General features: G+C 51.4%; 5 protein-coding genes and 2 non-coding genes across 7 annotated transcripts; 4 read left to right on the top strand and 3 right to left on the bottom strand.

The window, feature by feature from the left end:
- Positions 1-1,412: 1,412 nt before the first annotated feature.
- On the bottom strand, positions 1,413-3,860 carry BO88DRAFT_343591 (cysteine proteinase; the record flags this gene model as incomplete). Its single annotated transcript, XM_025703197.1, has 1 exon — positions 1,413-3,860. One exon carries the CDS (start codon positions 3,858-3,860, stop codon positions 1,413-1,415), a length of 2,448 nt encoding a protein of 815 aa, XP_025561401.1.
- Positions 3,861-4,140: 280 nt separating this feature from the next.
- BO88DRAFT_406023 (uncharacterized protein) lies at positions 4,141-5,162 on the bottom strand. The gene is made up of 2 exons (XM_025707049.1): positions 4,629-5,162; positions 4,141-4,562 (listed from the first exon to the last, which is right to left on the bottom strand). The coding sequence occupies exons 1-2, from the start codon at positions 4,869-4,871 to the stop codon at positions 4,314-4,316; spliced, it is 492 nt and encodes a 163-aa protein (XP_025561400.1). The 5' UTR covers positions 4,872-5,162; the 3' UTR covers positions 4,141-4,313.
- A 224-nt stretch (positions 5,163-5,386) lies between these two features.
- Positions 5,387-8,237, top strand: vps27 (ESCRT-0 subunit protein VPS27). The gene is made up of 4 exons (XM_025709567.1): positions 5,387-5,697; positions 5,798-5,930; positions 5,991-7,098; positions 7,169-8,237. Exons 1-4 carry the CDS (start codon positions 5,630-5,632, stop codon positions 8,026-8,028), a joined length of 2,169 nt encoding a protein of 722 aa, XP_025561399.1. The 5' UTR covers positions 5,387-5,629; the 3' UTR covers positions 8,029-8,237.
- Positions 8,238-8,905: 668 nt separating this feature from the next.
- BO88DRAFT_75453 (uncharacterized protein) lies at positions 8,906-11,642 on the top strand. The gene has a single exon (XM_025713107.1). It carries the CDS (start codon positions 9,214-9,216, stop codon positions 11,218-11,220), a length of 2,007 nt encoding a protein of 668 aa, XP_025561398.1. The 5' UTR covers positions 8,906-9,213; the 3' UTR covers positions 11,221-11,642.
- A 21-nt stretch (positions 11,643-11,663) lies between these two features.
- BO88DRAFT_489092 (BTB domain and ankyrin repeat protein) lies at positions 11,664-17,474 on the bottom strand. The gene is made up of 3 exons (XM_025712670.1): positions 13,912-17,474; positions 13,741-13,858; positions 11,664-13,687 (listed from the first exon to the last, which is right to left on the bottom strand). The coding sequence occupies exons 1-3, from the start codon at positions 17,003-17,005 to the stop codon at positions 11,938-11,940; spliced, it is 4,962 nt and encodes a 1,653-aa protein (XP_025561397.1). The 5' UTR covers positions 17,006-17,474; the 3' UTR covers positions 11,664-11,937.
- A 601-nt stretch (positions 17,475-18,075) lies between these two features.
- Positions 18,076-18,161, top strand: BO88DRAFT_t186. Its single transcript has one exon. It is a non-coding gene; the product is annotated as a tRNA-Lys (tRNA).
- Positions 18,162-18,428: 267 nt separating this feature from the next.
- On the top strand, positions 18,429-18,514 carry BO88DRAFT_t187. Its single transcript has one exon. It is a non-coding gene; the product is annotated as a tRNA-Lys (tRNA).
- Positions 18,515-19,377: the final 863 nt, after the last annotated feature.

Below are 19,377 nucleotides of genomic sequence, written 5' to 3'. Positions count from 1 at the left end.
ATCAAAAATTATGCCGGTGGATTAGTGAATTGATGCTGTTGTCTAGATGTTGCATATTGGTTTTAGATGTTGTCTTGGTCAGTTCAGGATCTTTTTACCTGATTTGGTGTATGTGTTGTAACTGCCTATACTGCATATATTCTCTCTCTTTCTTCCTCCTCCATTATCTGATGGTCGTCATAGATCCTTTTCCAATCATTCTAGAAAAAAAGATTAGCCTATCTCGCTCCACTGAAAATCACAACCTCGGAATAACCTCCGCGGGGGAGAAGTTACACAACAACAAATCAATGTAATTTGGTTCACCTTTTTCGGTGACTGACTTGCCTACCGTTTGCTCCACCCTCCACCACCTTATTGTGGTGTGACAGCCATTCCCACAGTAAAATTCACATTTCTAGATGGTATTTTACAATTTCGTGATACTTTTTATCTTCCGCTATTTTATTGCTTCTTTATATATAATATTTGAAGAATAAGATCATTCATAGTATATACAATCAAGTTCTATCTATATGGTATAGTAAATACATAATAATAACTAATCTGCTATGTATTGATCATGAAAATTCAATAAGGTAATACTCTGAAACCGAATTCCGTAATTCCGCCCATCTACTACGTATCTGTAAATCCCGACCCTGCGATCCCTCGATAGCCGTAACCTCGGGGAGGGGATCTGGTCGGGTAGCGCCGTCGGGATTAACTGCCCCAGTTGGTCACTCATTCTTTCCCCGCCTTTCCTTCCCGCGCGGAATGTTACTCCTCCTTGGGAGAATATCCATACTACTTACTATCTTCCGTGTCCTCCGTAGTGGATACCTAGTAGATAGGTAACTGCCTGCTGTCTATGGTTCGGCTCTATTGTGGGGTTCTAGAATGTTCATCATCATGATCACATAGTGGCCAAGAAGTATCTAATGCTGTCTATCTTCGGTAAATAGTTGAAAACTAAATATCTATACATCCCATATCGCTTAGAGAATCTAAGTGAAGATAGGTAATCAATGATGGAAATAAATCAATGGCCCAGCCAGCCAGCCCATTCCATGTCAACATGTCTTGCTCAAATAAGTAATGTTGATGATGCAAATAAAGAAACAAAATAGCAAAGGATATAAGTAAGTTCGTTCCATGCTGGAAATCAGATTCATCCCTCATGCAAGTCCGTGTCATCGTCTCCCATTGCAATCGCAAAAATATGATCAGAAAGAAAAGAAATCCCGGGTATATGAGAAGACGTCACCCGTCCCAGTGCAACTCTTACCCATGCCACATCGGAATCAACGCTACATCATAGTCCGTTCCCTGACCACCAGACAGAGGTGGACCGTGAGGGAATGAACAAAGATAAAGGAAAAGAAAATAAGACCGTTATATAAGGAAGACGTCCACCCCGTCTCTCTGCCCCTTTACTTGGCGGGCACCCGCTCGTAGAAGACAATATAGGCTTGTTCGTTCTGCAGCCGGTCTTTCGATCGCAGATCGCGCGGGTTGAAATCGGTAACCCGCTCGTCATCGAATCGTCGCCAGCATTGTCGCTGCGCATCTCGCACCAGAGAGATGTAGTGCCCGCTGCCCATCGAGGACCCGATGTGCCGCAAGACTCCGTACGCATCGTACGTGAATGGAGGCACCGTGGCCGCGATCGGGTCGTGGGGTAATCCGTTGGTCTGCCCCTGATTATATGCCGAGAAGACAAAGTCATCCATCCGGAGTCCATGCAAAGGGAAGTCGATAGGCGTATGGATCTTCCGTGCAGTCTGGGTCTTCGACGCCGAGAACCGCTTGAAGTGGACGACCAAGATCTGCGGTGCCCGCGTGATAATAATCTGTTTGGTGGCCACTCGTTCGCACTTGCAGTACGGACATTTCCACACCTCATCCCCACTCAGCATCTCCTCTTGACAATAACTGCGAAGACAATGGTAAATGTCGCCCGTGCCCGACGGTGGAATTTCGACACTGATGCTGTAGAATGCCTCATACGTGGTTGATGTCCGCTTACAGGTGGTGCAGCGTAGCCGGCTCGCGTGCTGGCCTGCAAAGAGCGAGGAAATGAATGACTCTTCGCGATGACAATAACGATCCCACTCAATTTTAGAAACCTTGGGAACGGGCATTCTCTCGCGCTGCATCTCCTCCTCGAATGTCAAGGGTCTGAGAGGCGTCCGCTGCCAATTAATGTTCAGGTCCTCGTGCAAACAGTCGACGACAAAGTCGAAAAATTCCTTGGCATCCTGCTGGCGATCGATAGCCCATTCTTGATTCAGCCGTCCGCAGAAATTCCGAAAGGAAGTCGGCATGATCACTTCCACGTCGTTCTTCCAGAGTGACCGGATCAGATTCGCGAAAAGTCCCGGCATAACGCCTTGGGAGCCCTTCCAGTTCTTCTGTACATAGTACCGAAAGCGATTGTCGATGAAGAACTTGCTCAACACCACTGTAGCGTTCAAACACTGAAGGGTGGAATTCATGTAACAGGTCACGCCAAAATTTGTCAAGCCAGTCCGTGGGAGCTTCAGGCGGTTAAGCATCGAGCTTGGTGTGTAGAGAGCTGTTTTGGTGGCAGAGTTTTGTCGCTCCAGCGTAGGTTGTATTTGCCGGCCGTCTGAAACGCCACTATAACTGGGCCGTGGGACTGCAGGCGGAGGCCTTGATGGAGCAACAGGAACAGGCGCAGCATAGTTGGGTGCCGGTGTCCCCGCTGGCCGAACGTGCGGCGTTACCATTGACTGCTGGATTGCATGTGGTTCTGGGAAGCGCCGCAGGAAATCCTCATATGTGTGCACAAAGGGAGAGACAGGTGGCTCTTCAGCACCTTCCGGTTCTTCCGTGAGTGCATCCTCCTCGACATAAGTCCCGGGGTCGATTTCTTCCGTCTTAGACTTTTCCATCCACTCTGTGAGCTCTTGAGGATTCAGTGGCTTATATTCGCGCAATCTTCTCTTCCTCACTTCCAAGCTAGAATTGGCACTGACGATCGTAGGCACTCTTCCTAGCGGTCGCCCTGGCCTTCTGACCGGCCTCTTTGCTTGCAAAGATCCCATCACAGCAGCAGTGGAGGATGTAGCAAGAGACTGCTGGCCAACTAGATCGGTCCATGCGTCAAGGCCGCCAAGCAGTAGTGCAGGAGGTCGTCCATCTTTCAATGGCTTATATGCGTTGAACTCGTAAAGCGTGTCATACAGGGCTCGAAGATGAGGAGCCGTCGTGCCTACAGGGGATCCGGCTAGATAGCTGACTGATGCCGTTCCCTGGTCATAATAGACGACCATGTCATACTCGTTGCGCCGCTCGAATAATGACTGCTCATGTTCCGGCGACACCACCAGGCGCTCTTCGAGCTCCTCCGCTGACACATTCTCCTTTAATGCCACCGGCTCAATGCAAAGGATCGACGAGGCATAGATGTGGCCACTATCGTACTGGTCCCGGAAACGCACGTCAATCAATAAAATGTTGTATTTGCGCATATACTCCAGCAGCTTCTGGGGCTCAATTGTGGTGCTGTGGGGGAGATCTGCACTACTGCTTTTAACCTCCTTCGCCTGATGTACACCGTTCGGGGTTTGCGACCTGTAAGGATTGTCGTCGAAGCCATCATGGCTAAGACTACTGCGGGAAGATGACGTAATTTGAGAATACCGTGGGTTGACCGGACGAGAGCTTTCAATTGAGGTCCTGGGTGGGTTTGAGGGTCCCTGTGAAGGCACGGTCCAGATCGGGCTATAAGTTGGATCGGGAGCGCGAGGAAGAGATGTATTAAGGGGCACTTTCGGAGGTATAGTAGGTACATCATGGGAAGATCCCATACTACGGGGCCCTAGAGGCCGCCGCGGAGGTACCCCCTGAGACATTTGGGACGACGGTCGAGAAGGGAGATCCTGAGTCGGGGGTGTTGAGGTAGTACCGTTTTGGCCATTGGACATAGAACCTACATCAGATGGAGTAGGCGGCGACATTTTTAGTTTTGCGAATCTCTCAGCAAGTGCATCCCCAGCAGGACTCGAAAAACGATTCATCTTCGCATTTGCTTCGGCTGATCGTTGGAATTGCGTGGGGCTAGGCATCCGCAAAGATTTGTTGCCAGCGTCAACAGGGCGACCTCTTGGGCCCGGACTCTGCCCAAGTCCAGGAGACACCACTTGTGATCTTGGTCGTGGAGGGTTCGACCGAGACACCCCACCAGGCTGCACGTTGCTCAGCAAATTGTTCTCCAGTATTTGTTGTTTGATATCATCCATTGTCCCTTGCTTCATCCGCACAGCCTGTCACCATCAGATTAGCCACCATTGTACGAATATTAGACATCACGACTTGTCACAGCACTGGATGTGCTTTGGGAAGCCACGGCATACCATCATCAACTCCCCGAATCGTTTGTACCATCCTGGACGTTGGCTGGCAGTGGCTCGGTAGTCAGGGTGATTAGGTATTAAATTTATTGTGATCTCCGACGCTCGCAGGTAATGCACATAAGCCCGATCCAGTTGGTCGGTGTCGGCAAGCTCACGGGCTCGATCTATGGCCACTTGCGCTCGCTCCAGCAGAACGCTTAGCTGTACGGAAAGCGGGTCAGTCATCCGCAACGTCACTCGTTAAGCGCATAGGGAACGGGAACCAACCGATGTATTGTCGTTTAGATCAAGCGCTGCTGCTTCATCTTGAAGATCCTTGATATTGGGGAATCGAGCCGGTTGAGACCCGGCGGGGGACGCATAACTGTTGTTGGCCTGATACGATCCTAGTTCGGCGGCGATTGACTTCCCGCCCGGCTGCATACCACCGAGGGACTGAGGGCGGCGGGGAGCGTTATCCCACGGTGCAAAGTCTGGAGGAGAGGGTAGGGCCGCTGCATCTGGGGACATTATATCACAGCGAGGAAAGCCGAATCCCAGCACATGACCTGGAGGACGGCTTCGTAGGACACGCGGCGAGGGGCAATCTGGTCAAACTCGGGTTCGGAAATCGAAGGGGACTGGCTGGAAGGATAACGGGGAAGTCGGAGAGGAAAAGACCGATTGCGACCGCAATGACAGACAGGCCCGAGCAGAGAGAGTTGGCAGAAACATGCAAGAAAGAGAGAGCGCAGGACCTCAACGAGGAGAGAATCGGACAACTGCCAGGCCAGATAGGCAGCCAACGTTGCGGGATGGAACTGGATGAATTGGGATGATTGTATCTGGGGTAAGTCGGTATGTAATGCGCCGGTATCGTCATGGTGGTGTTACTCACCGCCCGGGCCTATGACGCCACTGCTTGACCCTGGCTGCCTGGGGCCGCACGCTGACTCATGATGCCCGACCAATGGCGGGGCCACATTGTTGCCTACTGCATTAGGTAAGATGGTACCTCCCGCCATCATTGCTCGTTACTGTTATCGCTTCGATCTGCCTGGAGCTTGCTGTCGACTCCCCTTCTTTCGCCCTTGACTTTCCAACTCTGGTCTGTTCCTGAAGCAACCCGGGTCGTGTTCTGGTCATCTCTTTAATTTCACCTCTCCATCTACTCTACCGACTAGGACTGTACCCAGCAGCCCCTCCCTTCCCCTTGTCGCTGCTACCCAACGTCATAGCGATCCTGGGCTCCGCCATCGTCAGATTATCATCCATTGCGCACTGTCAACATGGCGGGGTGGTTCTCTTCAACGTCACCGATCGAGGATCAGGTGGAGAAGGCCACCGCATCTTCCCTGTATGTCTCCTTCTCTTCCCATGTCACATTTTGACGGTGATCGGCCTGTGAACGGCCCCCATCCAGTCAACCACCAACTGACTTCTAACAATTGGCGCAGAGAGGACATTGCGCTCAACTTAGAGATCTCCGACCTTATCCGATCGAAGGGTGTCCAGCCCAAAGATGCTATGAGATGCTTGAAACGCCGGTTAGAAAACAAAAATCCAAACATACAGCTGGCGACATTGAAGGTTGGCTACCCGATTTCGTTGCAACGATAATTCCATGCTGACGGGTGGTTCACCATGTAGTTAACAGACACATGCGTGAAGAATGGCGGTACTCACTTCTTGGCGGAGATTGCGTCGCGCGAGTTCATGGACAATCTTGTTTCGCTTCTCAAGACCGAGGGCGCTCCGCTAAATTCCGACGTGAAGGCCAAAATGTTAGAATTGATTCAGGACTGGGCTATGGCAGCCCAGGGCCGTATGGACCTGAGCTACGTCGGCGAAACATACCGGAGGTTGCAAGACGAAGGCTTCCGATTTCCCCCCAAGACCCAAATTAGCGGAAGCATGCTGGAAAGCAGTGCGGTGAGTTGCTTATGCTGCAGTACCTTTCCCTTCCTGGTGCTAACATTCGAATTGCGCAAGCCTCCTGAGTGGATCGACTCCGATGTCTGCATGCGCTGCCGTACTCCCTTCAGCTTCATGAACCGCAAACACCACTGTCGCAACTGCGGAAGTGTCTTCGATGCGCAATGTTCCAGCAAAACCCTCCCCCTACCTCATCTCGGAATCCTGCAACCTGTTCGAGTGGACGACGGCTGTTATGCCAAGTTGACTTCCAAAGCCCTTGCGCCCAGCGGCCTTTCAGACCGAGCATCATTCAAGAACAACTCTATAACCAAATCCAGTGTGATGGAGCCTCGGGGCGGTAGAGCTGAAGGGGGGTTCGATGATGATCTGCGCCGGGCGCTACAGATGAGTTTAGAGGAGGCGCAAAACAAAGGCTCAAGTGGTTATGTTCCACAAAGTACGGTCCATCAGCCACCCAGAGCACCTGCTCAACCTGCCATAGAAGAGGAGGAGGATGCGGATCTGAAGGCTGCTATCGAAGCGTCTCTGCGTGACATGGAGGAGCACAAGCAGAAGCATGCGGCCGCCTTGAAGAACACATCGTCTGCAGACACACCGTCCCACCAGACACCAAGTGCAACCCCGTTGCCAAAGAACTCCTACGAACTCAGCCCAGTCGAGGTAGAAAACATTCATCTTTTCGCCGCTCTGGTCGACCGACTACAACACCAGCCTCCGGGCACTATACTCCGCGAACCTCAGATCCAGGAACTCTACGAAAGTATTGGCGCGCTCCGCCCCAAATTGGCACGGAGCTATGGGGAGACCATGAGCAAACATGGTAAGTCATTACCATGGTTTTCATTCATTACTGGGTGAAAGAGTCATGATGGCTAACACATGAGATACAGACACTCTTCTTGACCTACACGCCAAACTCTCGACGGTTGTCCGATACTATGATCGCATGCTTGAGGAACGTCTATCCAGCGCTTACGCACAACATTCTATAGGGTACAGCCCGGTCCCCGGCGGATCGCCATACCCCAACATCTACCCGCCCATGCCCGCCCATGCGCCTGATGGGAAGACTGGAACCGAAAGCTTCTACTATGGAAATCCGATCGCCGAGAGTCACCAAACTCCGACAGCGCCTTACCCGCAGCCTCAACCCGAAAAGGAGCTGCATGAGAGAGTTGGGACACGTAGTGGTACCATGAGCCCTAGTGTCTACGCGCATCCCTCACAACCCATCTCACCCAGCGTACCCTGGAACGGCAGTGCTCATGCTGTTGCCTCTCCACAACCTTCGAGCGCCAGTATGGCTTACCCCAGCAACCCTTCGGCTTATGCGGGGCCGGCCGGTCAGACGCAGTTCTACACCTCTCCACCACACGTGGAACCCGATGTCAAACCGGCGCAGCACGCCCGACCAATGGAGCCAGACATGCCTTATCAGGGCTCACCGGTGATGCAACGGGAGACACTGTATCAACCGTCGGCACCGTCAGCCCCAGATCTCCCGGCCGACCAAACACCGGCTCCAGGCTACGGGCTTCAGCGGCAGCCAACGGACCCGTCTGCTGCATTATTTTATGCCCCGCAGCCTCCTCAGGGAAACCCCTACCCGGCATACCCTCAAGGGGCGCCGGTACATCCTAGCCAAGCCGTGGGGGACGTCTCTCCTGTGGGTGTGACCCCGGCTCATGCACCGTATCAACAGCCCACGCCGTCTCGGCCACCGGTAGAAGAAAGTCTGATTGAGCTGTAGAAGCAAGGGGTATGCAGCGGGGGGTGTGGAGATGAGGGGGGGAGGGGCGCATTCCAATGCTTGTTTTTGTTGCTTATGCTGTCTAGTCTTTTGTCACCGTGATACCAAAACATTGGTTGTTTGCAAGCCACGAAATTGTATGTACAGATGTCACAAATCCTGTGGATGGAAGACTACTACGGAGTCCATTAGTGTAACATTAGGTGTAGAGGTGGTAAAAGTACGTATATCATGTAGGGAGAATTATCCGGAAGATTCAATGGAAGAAAGATAAGAACCCAAAAGAGATAGATGGGATGGGGAAATGCCTCGTGGAGTAAATTGCTGGCGATCGCCGGTCTCAGTGGCAAATGGAAATGGAAAAATACAGCAATAATGGATACTCGGTCTGGACTCGGTATGGAAACGGGAACGGGGAAAGGTAAGTATTATTCAGTCATTCATTCGTTTTCCATTCCGGATTCCATCTTCGATCTTCAATCTTCAATCTTCCATCATCTTTCCCTCTTCCTTCTCCCTCGATCTGGGGGGAAATTGATTGTCTACTGCCTCTACTCCTCAATGCCATAGACTGACTACTACTTGCCAGTTGTGTCTTTCCTTTGCTCGTTTCCATCCATACTTTTATTTATATACATAGTCTACATCCACTACCTCTCTCTCTCCTTTCTCCCTCACGATCTCCCCTAACTTACACTTCTCTCTCCCTCTTTGTGATTTTACCCGAAACTCCCTCCCCTCCACATCTCCGTCTTTTCTTCAGCTTCCTTGTTCCCGGAACTACTACGTTACTTTTACTGGTGTAACGCATCTCGCGTCAGCCACCAATTGCTTCTTCCCCCACGCTTTTCCCAGCATCCTCGCATCTCTGCTGGAAAGACAATCGCTCTTTGCTTTTTCCCTTCTTAATTATCTGCAGCTCTCTTTCTGGATCCTGCTGTTGTAAGACCCAGTGACTACTAAGTTACTTACTTATACTGCTTGACCTGGGCTGGTCCTCTAATACTGCAGAAAGTCCTACCAATCGCTTTGATCGCTATTCCTCCGACGTGCTGCTCCTCGCCCGATCCGGCGCTGATTACCCCCCCTCTCTCCTCTCTCGCCGGTGTGCCCTTTCCCCTCTCAATCGGGGCGCCCTTGCTTTTTTGGTATTACTCGCCTTGCCTGTGATTTCTTATTCCCGCCATGCCGACCTCCAACACTTCCTCCCCAGTTAAGCGCCCGGGGCTGGGCCGCCGCGCTGTTTCCTCTCACGCGGTCGTCACGCGCTCCTCCTCTTCAACTACCACCATCACCCAAGGCGAGCTCTCGCACTCTCACTCCTCAAACCCTCAGAAGCTTCCTCATCGCCCTCATCGCCCCCATTTGGTCGGCGGTGGTCATCGCAATCATCACCGCAATCCTTCCTTCGGAAAGAACCTGAATAAGCTACAAAGACACCAGTCCTCCCACCAGATCGGTACTACTACGACGACGACGGAAGGTCCCGCTCGCGTGCATCAGCGCAAGAAGTCCGCACCCGCAACACCCGCTGCAAGCCCCCGGGGGCATCACGTCCGCTGGGATGGGGTGTTGGACGAACCACACCGCAGCACCGGTTCGATGAAAAAGAATTACTCGAGTCCAGCTCTCCGACGCAATACCTCGGGTGTTTTGGGGAAGAAAGCTCTGGTTACCGACCGCCCTCACTCGAGCTCCGGAAAGAAGAAGACCGTGGGCTTTGAGCTGGCAGATTCCGACAACGACGACGCTGACTGGGAAGATACCACTCAGTCACCTGAAAGTACCCGGCGCAGCTCGGTCGCACAGTCGAAGGAGAGTGTGGAGAATCCTGCCGTGCTGGTGGACCCCCTTACTTTCGTCAAACGCTCCTACCCACAATTCCCTCGAGCAACCAGTCTTCCAGAGTCAACCAGCAAGAGTTTCGGCGAAGACCACCTATCCGACGACGACGATCAAGACGACGACGACGAGAACACTCCACAACAGCGTTCTGATTCTGAGGAAAGACACGAAGAAGCGGGCCGCGCTCTCGACCATCCCGATATTGCCGCTCGCCTGCTCAGCCCGTCCCATTCCGCCAAAGCACCGCCCGCCATGTCTTCCATCTCCGCCACGGTAAAGCCGACCGCCGTGGAATCGCTCTCGCGCAATGCATCGCTGACCAACTTGGCTTCCGGGCCTGATGGTGCACGACGTCCCCTGTCTTCGTCCCACAATACACTGGCTCATACTCCGGGTACTCAGGCCCAGGCGACCTCGTCTTCAATCGAAGGCGGCGTGTCGAAGTTCATCATTAATAACAAGACTGGACCTCATGCGTTTTCTCGTACCGACTCCGACCCGAATACTCCATCGTCCTTTCTACCGCATTATCACCCACAGACACCACCATCCCCTCGCGGTACCAGTTCCAGAAAGCCACGAGCCTCTCCACCTTCAAGGCCTCTCGGTGCCGAGCCGCATTCCCGTACGCAGCAAAAACTTTGGTTGCAACGCACTGCGGCACTCAACACGTCGCCGCCTGACGGTCATGGCGTAACTGCAACGGTCTCCCCATCAGCCATAGATCCCGCATTCATTGCTGTGACCCACGCTCGGCCGGGCGCTGGGCCATTTGAACCCGGCAGAACCCTTGTCAACGGGCCTTCCCGCACAGGTGGGGCCGTGCACGACAATGAAGTCAAGCATATCCGCAAAGCGTACGAGAAGACAGCGTTGGAACTCACAGTCGTTCGAAGGTTCCAGTCTCCCACGGGTGACAGCTTCAACCGGTTGAACATGATCCTTACTGATCTCAAAGGTGGTGCTGCCAGCTCAGGCGTAGGACAACGCGCATCACTTGGCAAGCCGATCAAGTCAGCACCAGCACTGACCCTCCTACAAGAAGGCACAGGTCGCCAGAGCGCTAGTCCAGAGCCCAGACAGCTCATCGGCAAGAGGGATCACGACATGCACACCTCAGTCTCCCAGGCCTATCTCCAAGATCCAGATGATCTTGTGAACGAATCTGACGCGGCTCAGGGACACAAGTCTCAACACCCGTCCCATCGCATACTCTCCACATCTGACGAACCCATCCATGGCAGTTCAGCCCCGGAGGACATCACCGAAGACACCCTTCGTGCCAATGAAGCGGAAATGATGATCCGTCGCATGTGGGAAAGTCGCGAAGTGGCCACCGCCGGCTAATTGTACAACACCTCCCCTCCACCACCTTCTGTCCACTATTTACCGCTGTTATTTATTTATGTTCCCGGTTATTCTTTATTAGCAACCATGGCGTTCGGTTCTACTCGATGTAGCGCTAAACGTCGTTTCGGAGTCAATTGTTTCTTTTGCGTAAACGGCGTCATGATGAGATATCACCCTGGGATGTTTTATGCTGTTGCTAATGCCTTTTTTCTTCTATTTGCTTTTTCTTCTCACTCCTACCCTTTCAGTCTCCTTCTCTGTCTATCTTGTGTGCTACGATAATAGATACTCTTTACGTAATAGTGTAATCAATTCAGTGACAACCAGCTCTTCTGTACTCTCATCGCCTTATGTCGGCTATATTTCATGATTTCTCAGCCAGCAACTGACTTACAAAGAATAACCAGTTAATCTCAAGTAGAGAAAAGAAAGGTAAGGGTAGTAATATTATTCGTCTCTCCGATAAACCATACAATACACACACATACATACATAGAGTTACCCAAAATCATAAGAAAAGAAATAAGTCCAAGTCTATCCTGCTCGTTAATCTCTTTCTTTCGTTCTTCTCATCGCTCTTCCTGTCTATAAGAAAAAAAAACTAATATGTCATTGATCCACATAAAAGTATATTAGCAAGGGGTATGCAAACACATCCCTGCTTCAAATGGCAAATACAGTCGTGGAAAGTTCCAAGTAGGAGAGTGTATATGCTCAAGCAACTTTTCCGCGTTCTCGGTTGCCTCGGCCGCGAGCAGCGCCTCTACCACCGCGACGGGAGCTGCCACTAGCTGTGTCTGGGTGGTTGCCATTCGCTTGTGGCCGTTGCGGTTGTTGCTCGCGTCGAGGAGCGGATTGCGTCTTCTTCTGCTGCTGCTGCTGTTGCCGCTGGTCCTTCCGCGGGGGTTGTGAAGGTGGTGGTTGTGGTTGGGATGATTGTGGAGTAGAATTGTCAGTGGTACCGTTGGGGCCGTCGCCTTTTCCACGCCTCTTACGCTGCTGGTGACCCTGGCCTTTTCCGCGGCCACGGTTACCTCGGGCGTCCCGGGCTTCTTGGGCAGCAGTGTCTGGGGCAGACCCTGGCTCTGGGAGTCCTTGGACACGTCTGCTTTCTTTGTCCCACCATTCTTGAAATTGTTGCTCCAGTTGAATGTCTTCAAGGTTGTGCTTGGCTGTGGCGGCTTCATGCAGTTCTTCTTTCTCGGTTTGTTGTTGCATGAGAATGGTGGCTAGTGAAAGTGAGTTGGATGATGGAGTATGGAAGCTCGTTTGGTAGGGTTCTGGTCGTGGTATGTGACGGATGGATTGGATGGGGGGTTGAGGATTTGCTGAGGGGTTGGAAGGAGATGGTGCGGCGGTTGATGGCACTGGGTGTGAAGGCTTCGACGGTGTTTGGGCCTTGCTAGGGGTACTGCGACCTTGGCCTTGAACAGGTGTGGTCTTTGGATTTGTACCAGGCGGCGGAGTGCCAGCAACTGTTTGACGGAGAGTCATTGAGGGCTTTGGGGTAGACCTGGCGGATCCTTCGGATGGGCTTGCTTGCTGCTCGTTGACGGGAGCGGGACTGCTCGTGCTCGGAAGCTTCCAGGGGTTCTGGGGTCCTTCCTTCGCCTTTTGTTGAGCAGCAAGCATGTCTTGCATCTGCTGCTGCTGGATCTTCTTCCGTTCCTTCTGGGATAGCTTGGAAGTAGCATTGCTGTTCTCACGGCGAGCCCCCATTCCCAAGCTAAGGTTCGATACCCGGTTTTCTGAAGCTTCGCTCATGATGTCTTTGAGACTCTTCTTGGACGAGGATAAAGCGGAGGAGCTCCAGGGAGGTTGAGCATCTGGCGGGGTCAGGGACCCGTTCCTCTTCTTGTAAAGCGAGGCAGCGCGAGTTTCGCTCGGTGAATCCGGAACTGCAAGATCTCGCGAGGAGGCCATCTGATCATCCAGGTAACTTCGACCCCCGAACGAATCACCGTCGACTAAGCTAGATCCAAGAGCGGGCGAATCGTAAGACGGTTTGTGCTTGTTTGCAGCAGGTGTTTTATCCTCCCGCACGACGCCCTTCCCTTTTCCGGATTCCCCAGGAGACAGAATATATTCATCATCCATCTGGAACATCAAGTCACCCACGGACTGCCTTGATTTGAGCAATGGACTGCCACTAGCCGGAGTCGAGCTATCCTTCGCTGGAGTAGCCTTCACTCTCTGCGTTAATGGCGAGGCGGCTGCCTTTTCATTGCTCGTCATACGTGGCTTGCCCTCGAAGGCGTCAATGCGATTGAGGCGAGACCTGATTCTCATGGAGTCAATCCTCCGCTTCCTGTCTTCTTCTATTAATGACACTACTTCAGGGTATTTCTCGAAAACGTATTCTTCAGTGTTTCGTCCCCTCGAGACTGGGAAGCTAGCCATCTGGTTATCGCGGCAGACAGTGTCAAGAGCACCGAGCAATATGTCGTCAAGGTCTTCCAGTAGCCTGCAAAGGATGTAAGAAACACAATCATCCTTGTACAATGGGAGTCCTCTTACCTGTTCGCCAGCAAGTCCTCTAGATTCAAGCATATGTACTCCAAAGCAGCATCCTTGAATTCTGTCACAAAACACGGAGCAATGGCATTTAGTAGATGGCACACACTGCGTGTGTTCACTAGAGTACGTTAATAAGTGACAAGAATCAAGAGATAGAGAGGGTTAACTTACCAAACATCCCAAGCATCTTCTGACATATCTGGGCCAATCTGTCGATCATCAATTCATTGGCCACGAATGCAACATCGAGGACCAAGTCGATAAAATCTTCCAGATCCCTCGATCGGACATCATCGAAGAGCTCAGCTTCCGTGTCGGCATACATGTAGCGAAGAACAAAGTTGAAAACATTCGGCTCGAAGTGCCTGAGGTCAATGTGAACCATGTCTTCCGGGTCTGCACGACGGGACAATAGCCACATGCCCTCTGAGCGGCCAAAAAAGAGGGCATTGAAGAAGGGACATCTCTGACAAATGACTTGGCTGTGAGCCTTCACTTCGCTCCCATTCAGCTCGATGACCACATCGGCACTGTCAAAGAATGCCGGGTCCCTGATAGCTCGCTCCATGTCAACTTTGAGAGATTTGGTTGGCTCAATCATAAGCCTAGCAGCTCTCTCCAAGGTCGAGAGTCCCAGATGGCTAGCAATACGCATCACCTCGCTCCGGACTTGGCGATATCTGGAGGCACTCTCCGGCGAGTACCGCACCTGCTGCCAGACGTCCAAGATGCTGTCTGTGTATACAAAGAAAGCAATGTTTAGGACAGTGAGTACATCGACGTTATGCATAATGACGTGTGTCTGGCCCAGATCGTCGCGCTGTATAGTCACAGTGTCAGGAACAGAGGCGTGGCCCGTACCGCGGAAGTCCTGGAATGCTTTTCGCAGCACCATGCTGCGTCCTGTTAGGATGAATTCATGCACCGGTACTTGTATGTCAGATTGGCTCGTTCTAAGCCACACTGTCCCAGGTGGTGCTCGGGACTGTGAGGTTTGAAACAATGGTTCAATCTCTGAAGACGACATGACGGCTCTTCTGATAGCCATGTTAGGCTCCATGTCCGTATGAACATCATTCTCATCAGTCTGACTCCGCGGGTCTATGGTTTCCTGTAGCGAGTTGAATGGAGACAGAGGAAGGAGGTCTTTCCACAAGGTAGATTGGTCGACGCTGATTTGCTCTTTCGTAACCTCTGAGTCGCGTTGCACGGCTGCATACGCCCCAAAGGCATTGCTGGATACGCCAATAACCCGAGATAAGCCGGGTACGCGAGCAAACTTGTAATCCTTCGATGCGCCATCCTTCGTCTTCCCTCGCTTCTCCTTCCTCCAGGCCGAACCGGAGACGGTACAAATGACGATCGAACCATCCTGCCCCACGTCTACATCTGCAGCGGCCATATGGGCTTTCTTAATGGACCAAACGCGAGTCGGCTGGGACAAAGAATTGCGGGTTTTGGATGGGTTGGTCGTTGAAGTTGATACTGGCGGATGTTCTGTCTTGTTGACCTGAACTGTATATACTTCACCAAAGCTGGACAGCGCACAGATGGTATTTCCACCCGACTTGACCTGAACGATCTCATTGACAGATGATCCATACCGTGTAGCCATAAAACTGTCCTTTATGAACCTCGAACTGACATCCAGAGGAAACAAGAGCTTCGAATAGCCGTATTGCGAGAATACCCAGACTTCATGATTTTGGAGGAGAACTGCTGTCGCCTGATCGATAGCAGACACACTTTGAATCGGGGCGCTGAAGAGAGATGCTCCTACCCGCCGGGGCGTCGTTTGGAGTTCGAGTGAACGAGCATCAGAGTCCACCAACCCCAATTGTCCTTCGTTCTTACCAAATGTGTACAGACCAGAAGTGCTAAAGACAACCGAATGAATTGCCGACGCTGCTGCTCCAAGGATAACCTCCTTCTTGAAGGGATTAAAAATCTGTCGAGGCGAATTCTGTATAGGCACGTCGTCCCGATTGTTGCTCCTTGGGAGACTGTAGCCAAGTTGGCCAAACTTGTTGCTGCCCCAGCTGAAAATTTCGCCGCGGTCAGTGATCGCCAGCGTATGGTCTTGGCCTAAGGCAACAGAAACCACCCTCCTATTTGCGAGTCCACCCGTGTCGATGCAGACAAAACTAAATCGAGTTGACTCATCCCCTGTACCAAGGCGCCCGCCGGGCCCGAAACCACAGAGGAAGAGGTTAGACTCGGGGTCAGTAGTGAGAATAGCTGTGTGTAGCTTCGACATAACAATGTTTTGAATTTTTATGGGCTTGTTCTTTATTAACGCTGGCAAGTCCGTTGAGTAGCCAGGTTCTTGATCGGGGTCAAATGTGTCGTCATTCGAACGTTGCTCCAAAAATTCACGGTAAAAGCGTTGTAGGAGGTGCTCGGGTCGTTTGAGGGTGATTCTTTCAGGATATTGACGATCATCTTGATCTCCAACTCCAAGGTTCAAGTTCTTGTTACTCCCAAAGGTGAACACTTCGTCACCAGACAAGTTAGTTCTGGGCTTCACGATACTCCTCATACTACGTGAGTCTTCGTCAAAGCCTTCTCCATGGGATGACACATCGGAAGCAGCATCGCTGTTGTCCATATCTGCAAGAAGAGGGGCTTGAGCTGTCGTCCGGGGGCTGATACGTTTGATATCGCGAGTCGCAATCGTCGCCCCATACACATCGAATGGACTATAACCTTCCCGGTCCTTGATCCTGATCAACCCTCCACTTGGGTGCCCGGGGTTGCTTGCTTTGCTGAAATCTGTAGCGTCGCGCATATCCCGAGCCATCAACGCCTGGGCGATCGTTGCATTTCCTGCGTATAGAGCTCGATGCAAAGCCGTCCAACCACTTTCCCAGTCTTGCGCATAGATATCAAGAGCGGGAATCTCGAGCAGGGCTATGGCAAATTCGATTGCAGTATCTTTTGGCGAAGACGCCACATGATGAAGGAGGGTTCGGCCATGATGATCTCGGGCATTCAGTTCCTCTCGAGATAGCGTCTTGCCAGGGCGCAGGCTACCACCTCGATCCGGTATGGGGGTACCTGGGGAGGTCCCCGTCAATTTCCTGCTCTTCGTCGACGTACCTGGCGAGGAGGCTATCACGGACCCGGGGCTTCCCGGCTTGAAGGGAGAAGCCCCTCCGGTTCCCGTCCGCTGGCTGCCACCCGTTGTATAGGTGGCCGTTGCCAGGAACCGCCGAAAGCTCTCAACGTCATCGTAAAAGAAGAAACCCCAGAGCTTGCTACTCATGTGCTCAAAGTTGTAGTGTGTCAGAAACTCTTATCAACCCAGAACCAGAGCGTCGCTGTAACCGCAGAGGGTTGGCGGCGCACCAGCTAGAGTGTGGGTGACAAGAGTATTCTGACCGGACAGAATAGGAGGGGTTGACGATGGTCAACGCGGGGGTGCAATTTATCGGAGGTTTTTCGAAAGGAATATGCCAGGGCCGTAGATGGGAGTTTGGGACGTTGAGAGTGATGGCTCTTTGCCGATGAAAATAGTTGAAGCCAATCGAACGCGGAAATGCGGTGGCGATGATAGCTATACGGGGGACGAATATTGGACTCGACTCGGAGTCTTGGTGAACAGCGGGGAAGGGATGGGCTCAGCGCGTCGGGTAAGCTGGAGGGAAGGTACGCGACCGCGAAATCAAGTCGGATGACCGGGTTCAAGGAGGGATGGAGGCCATTAGCCGGACAGGAAGTAAGATGGACTGGAGGGTGTTCGCAGGGAAGCACAGACTGATTATGCCTTTCCTTCTGATCCGTGGATAATACTCTCCGGGCGGTGGCCAATCGCAGCAGCGCACCCCTCCATGTTCCCCGACGGACGGCGAGGAGCATTTCATTTAATGAACTTAAGTAGTACGTATAGCCGTGAGGTAAATGTGTAATCATCATCTGGTACAAGATTAACATCTCTGCTATTGATGCTGGTATGTGAGATAATTGGTATTACATCCAGGTACTAAACACTGGTAGTATCGCAACATTCATGTGTATCTCATGCCCTACAGCCCCGTGCGACTACCATAAGTATATCTGTTGTAGATCCCCGTCGTTCGGTCGGTTACACTTAATGCTCAACAGTACCAGGACTATCGCCTAGAGGTTGACAGACATATTACATATTTGACTCTTCATTAATCTCATCCTCCCCGACAGAGTTACTCTGAATGGGGCGATCTCACATATCCTCATCTGGATACTATTACCATAAGCCTGGCGTATCGCATAAGATATTGGCTCCATATCCATTGCTATGCCCTAAGTTAGACTCCTGGTTTAGGTATCAAATCATCTGAAGATCCGCCAACAATTGCCCGGTTAGCTCAATTGGTCAGAGCGTCGGACTTTTACGATCACATGTGATCCGAAGGCTGCGAGTTCGACCCTCGCATCGGGCGATTTTCTTTTTCGCACTTTGATTATGGTAGGCTCAAATTTTTACCGGGGCATTATGTTTTTAGCCATGGATGGCCTACCATCGCTTAAGGTGGAAAATATGATAACTCGAATTATATAATATTTTGCCATCTTGTGTCGCTTTCCATGTAAAAGCGGTTGACAGGTGGATCTGGACACTTCTCCACCATCGCACATTGGCCAATGTAGCCCACTACCAGCTCAAAGCATTCAAGAGAGATAGATAGGCTGTCACGTTATCAAAAGTTGCCCGGTTAGCTCAATTGGTCAGAGCGTCGGACTTTTATGATCATTCGTAATCCGAAGGCTGCGAGTTCGACCCTCGCATCGGGCGATATTTTTTTCATTTTGGTCCCTTACTCTCTTATTTTGAAGATACAATATCCTCTCTCTACAGCTAACACAAACCAACCACCATCTGAAAATCTTGTCTAGTATTGCTGATTTGTGAAGGTTACATTAACCCGTTGCACACAGTCTTATCAGACTTGCCACTCTTGGGCGAGTATGGCTAGGCGCTTGCCTGCTTCCTTTTCGTTGTACATCCGCTCATGACTACTACCTCTCTCGAAATGTATTCTATGCTGCCGCCATTATCGTTGTCTTTACTCAAAAATCAAACCCTGTTCACCATTAAAGGCCATCCGTCCCATTCTTCTTTGTCACATCATCCATGTCAATCAGTGGTTGTACTAAAATTACCCCTTTCTATCCTCCTTTATCCCTCGACACATTGCTTTGTCTATCCCAACTGACTAACAACACCCTGACATGACCCTACTTCCTTGTCCCTGTGCATGCTGTCAGGTGGACCCTATATCCATCCATCTTATCAAGATAAGTTTACAGGGATGCATACAATGATCAGATACATCAGGTTTTCATGCTGTGCTTTGGTTACTAGCAAGCATTCGTTGTCACTCACATCTTGCGTAGGCCTTTGCTGGAAATGTCAGCGTCTCCACATTGTTGCAGGGACCCCGGGCAGATGTTCTTAATGATAATGCTTGAAAGCGTATTCAAATCACTAGAAATTAATTTTTAGGGCTTTGTTGACCCTCGACGAGCAGTGGGTCTGGACTCCTAGATATTTGGGCTTCACTGTCTCTTTTACCGATGATGTTTCTTCTACATCGTACTAAGAATATTTTACAGCTGCTCCGTAGTTGTAGATTGATTACATTAGATAACGCACTA

This window comes from Aspergillus vadensis (genome assembly GCF_003184925.1).
Source record: "Aspergillus vadensis CBS 113365 unplaced genomic scaffold BO88scaffold_16, whole genome shotgun sequence".
Classification (NCBI taxonomy): Eukaryota; Fungi; Ascomycota; class Eurotiomycetes; order Eurotiales; family Aspergillaceae; genus Aspergillus; species Aspergillus vadensis.
The sequence above is the reverse complement of the archived record's forward strand: the minus strand, read 5'-3'. Positions and strand labels throughout refer to the sequence as shown.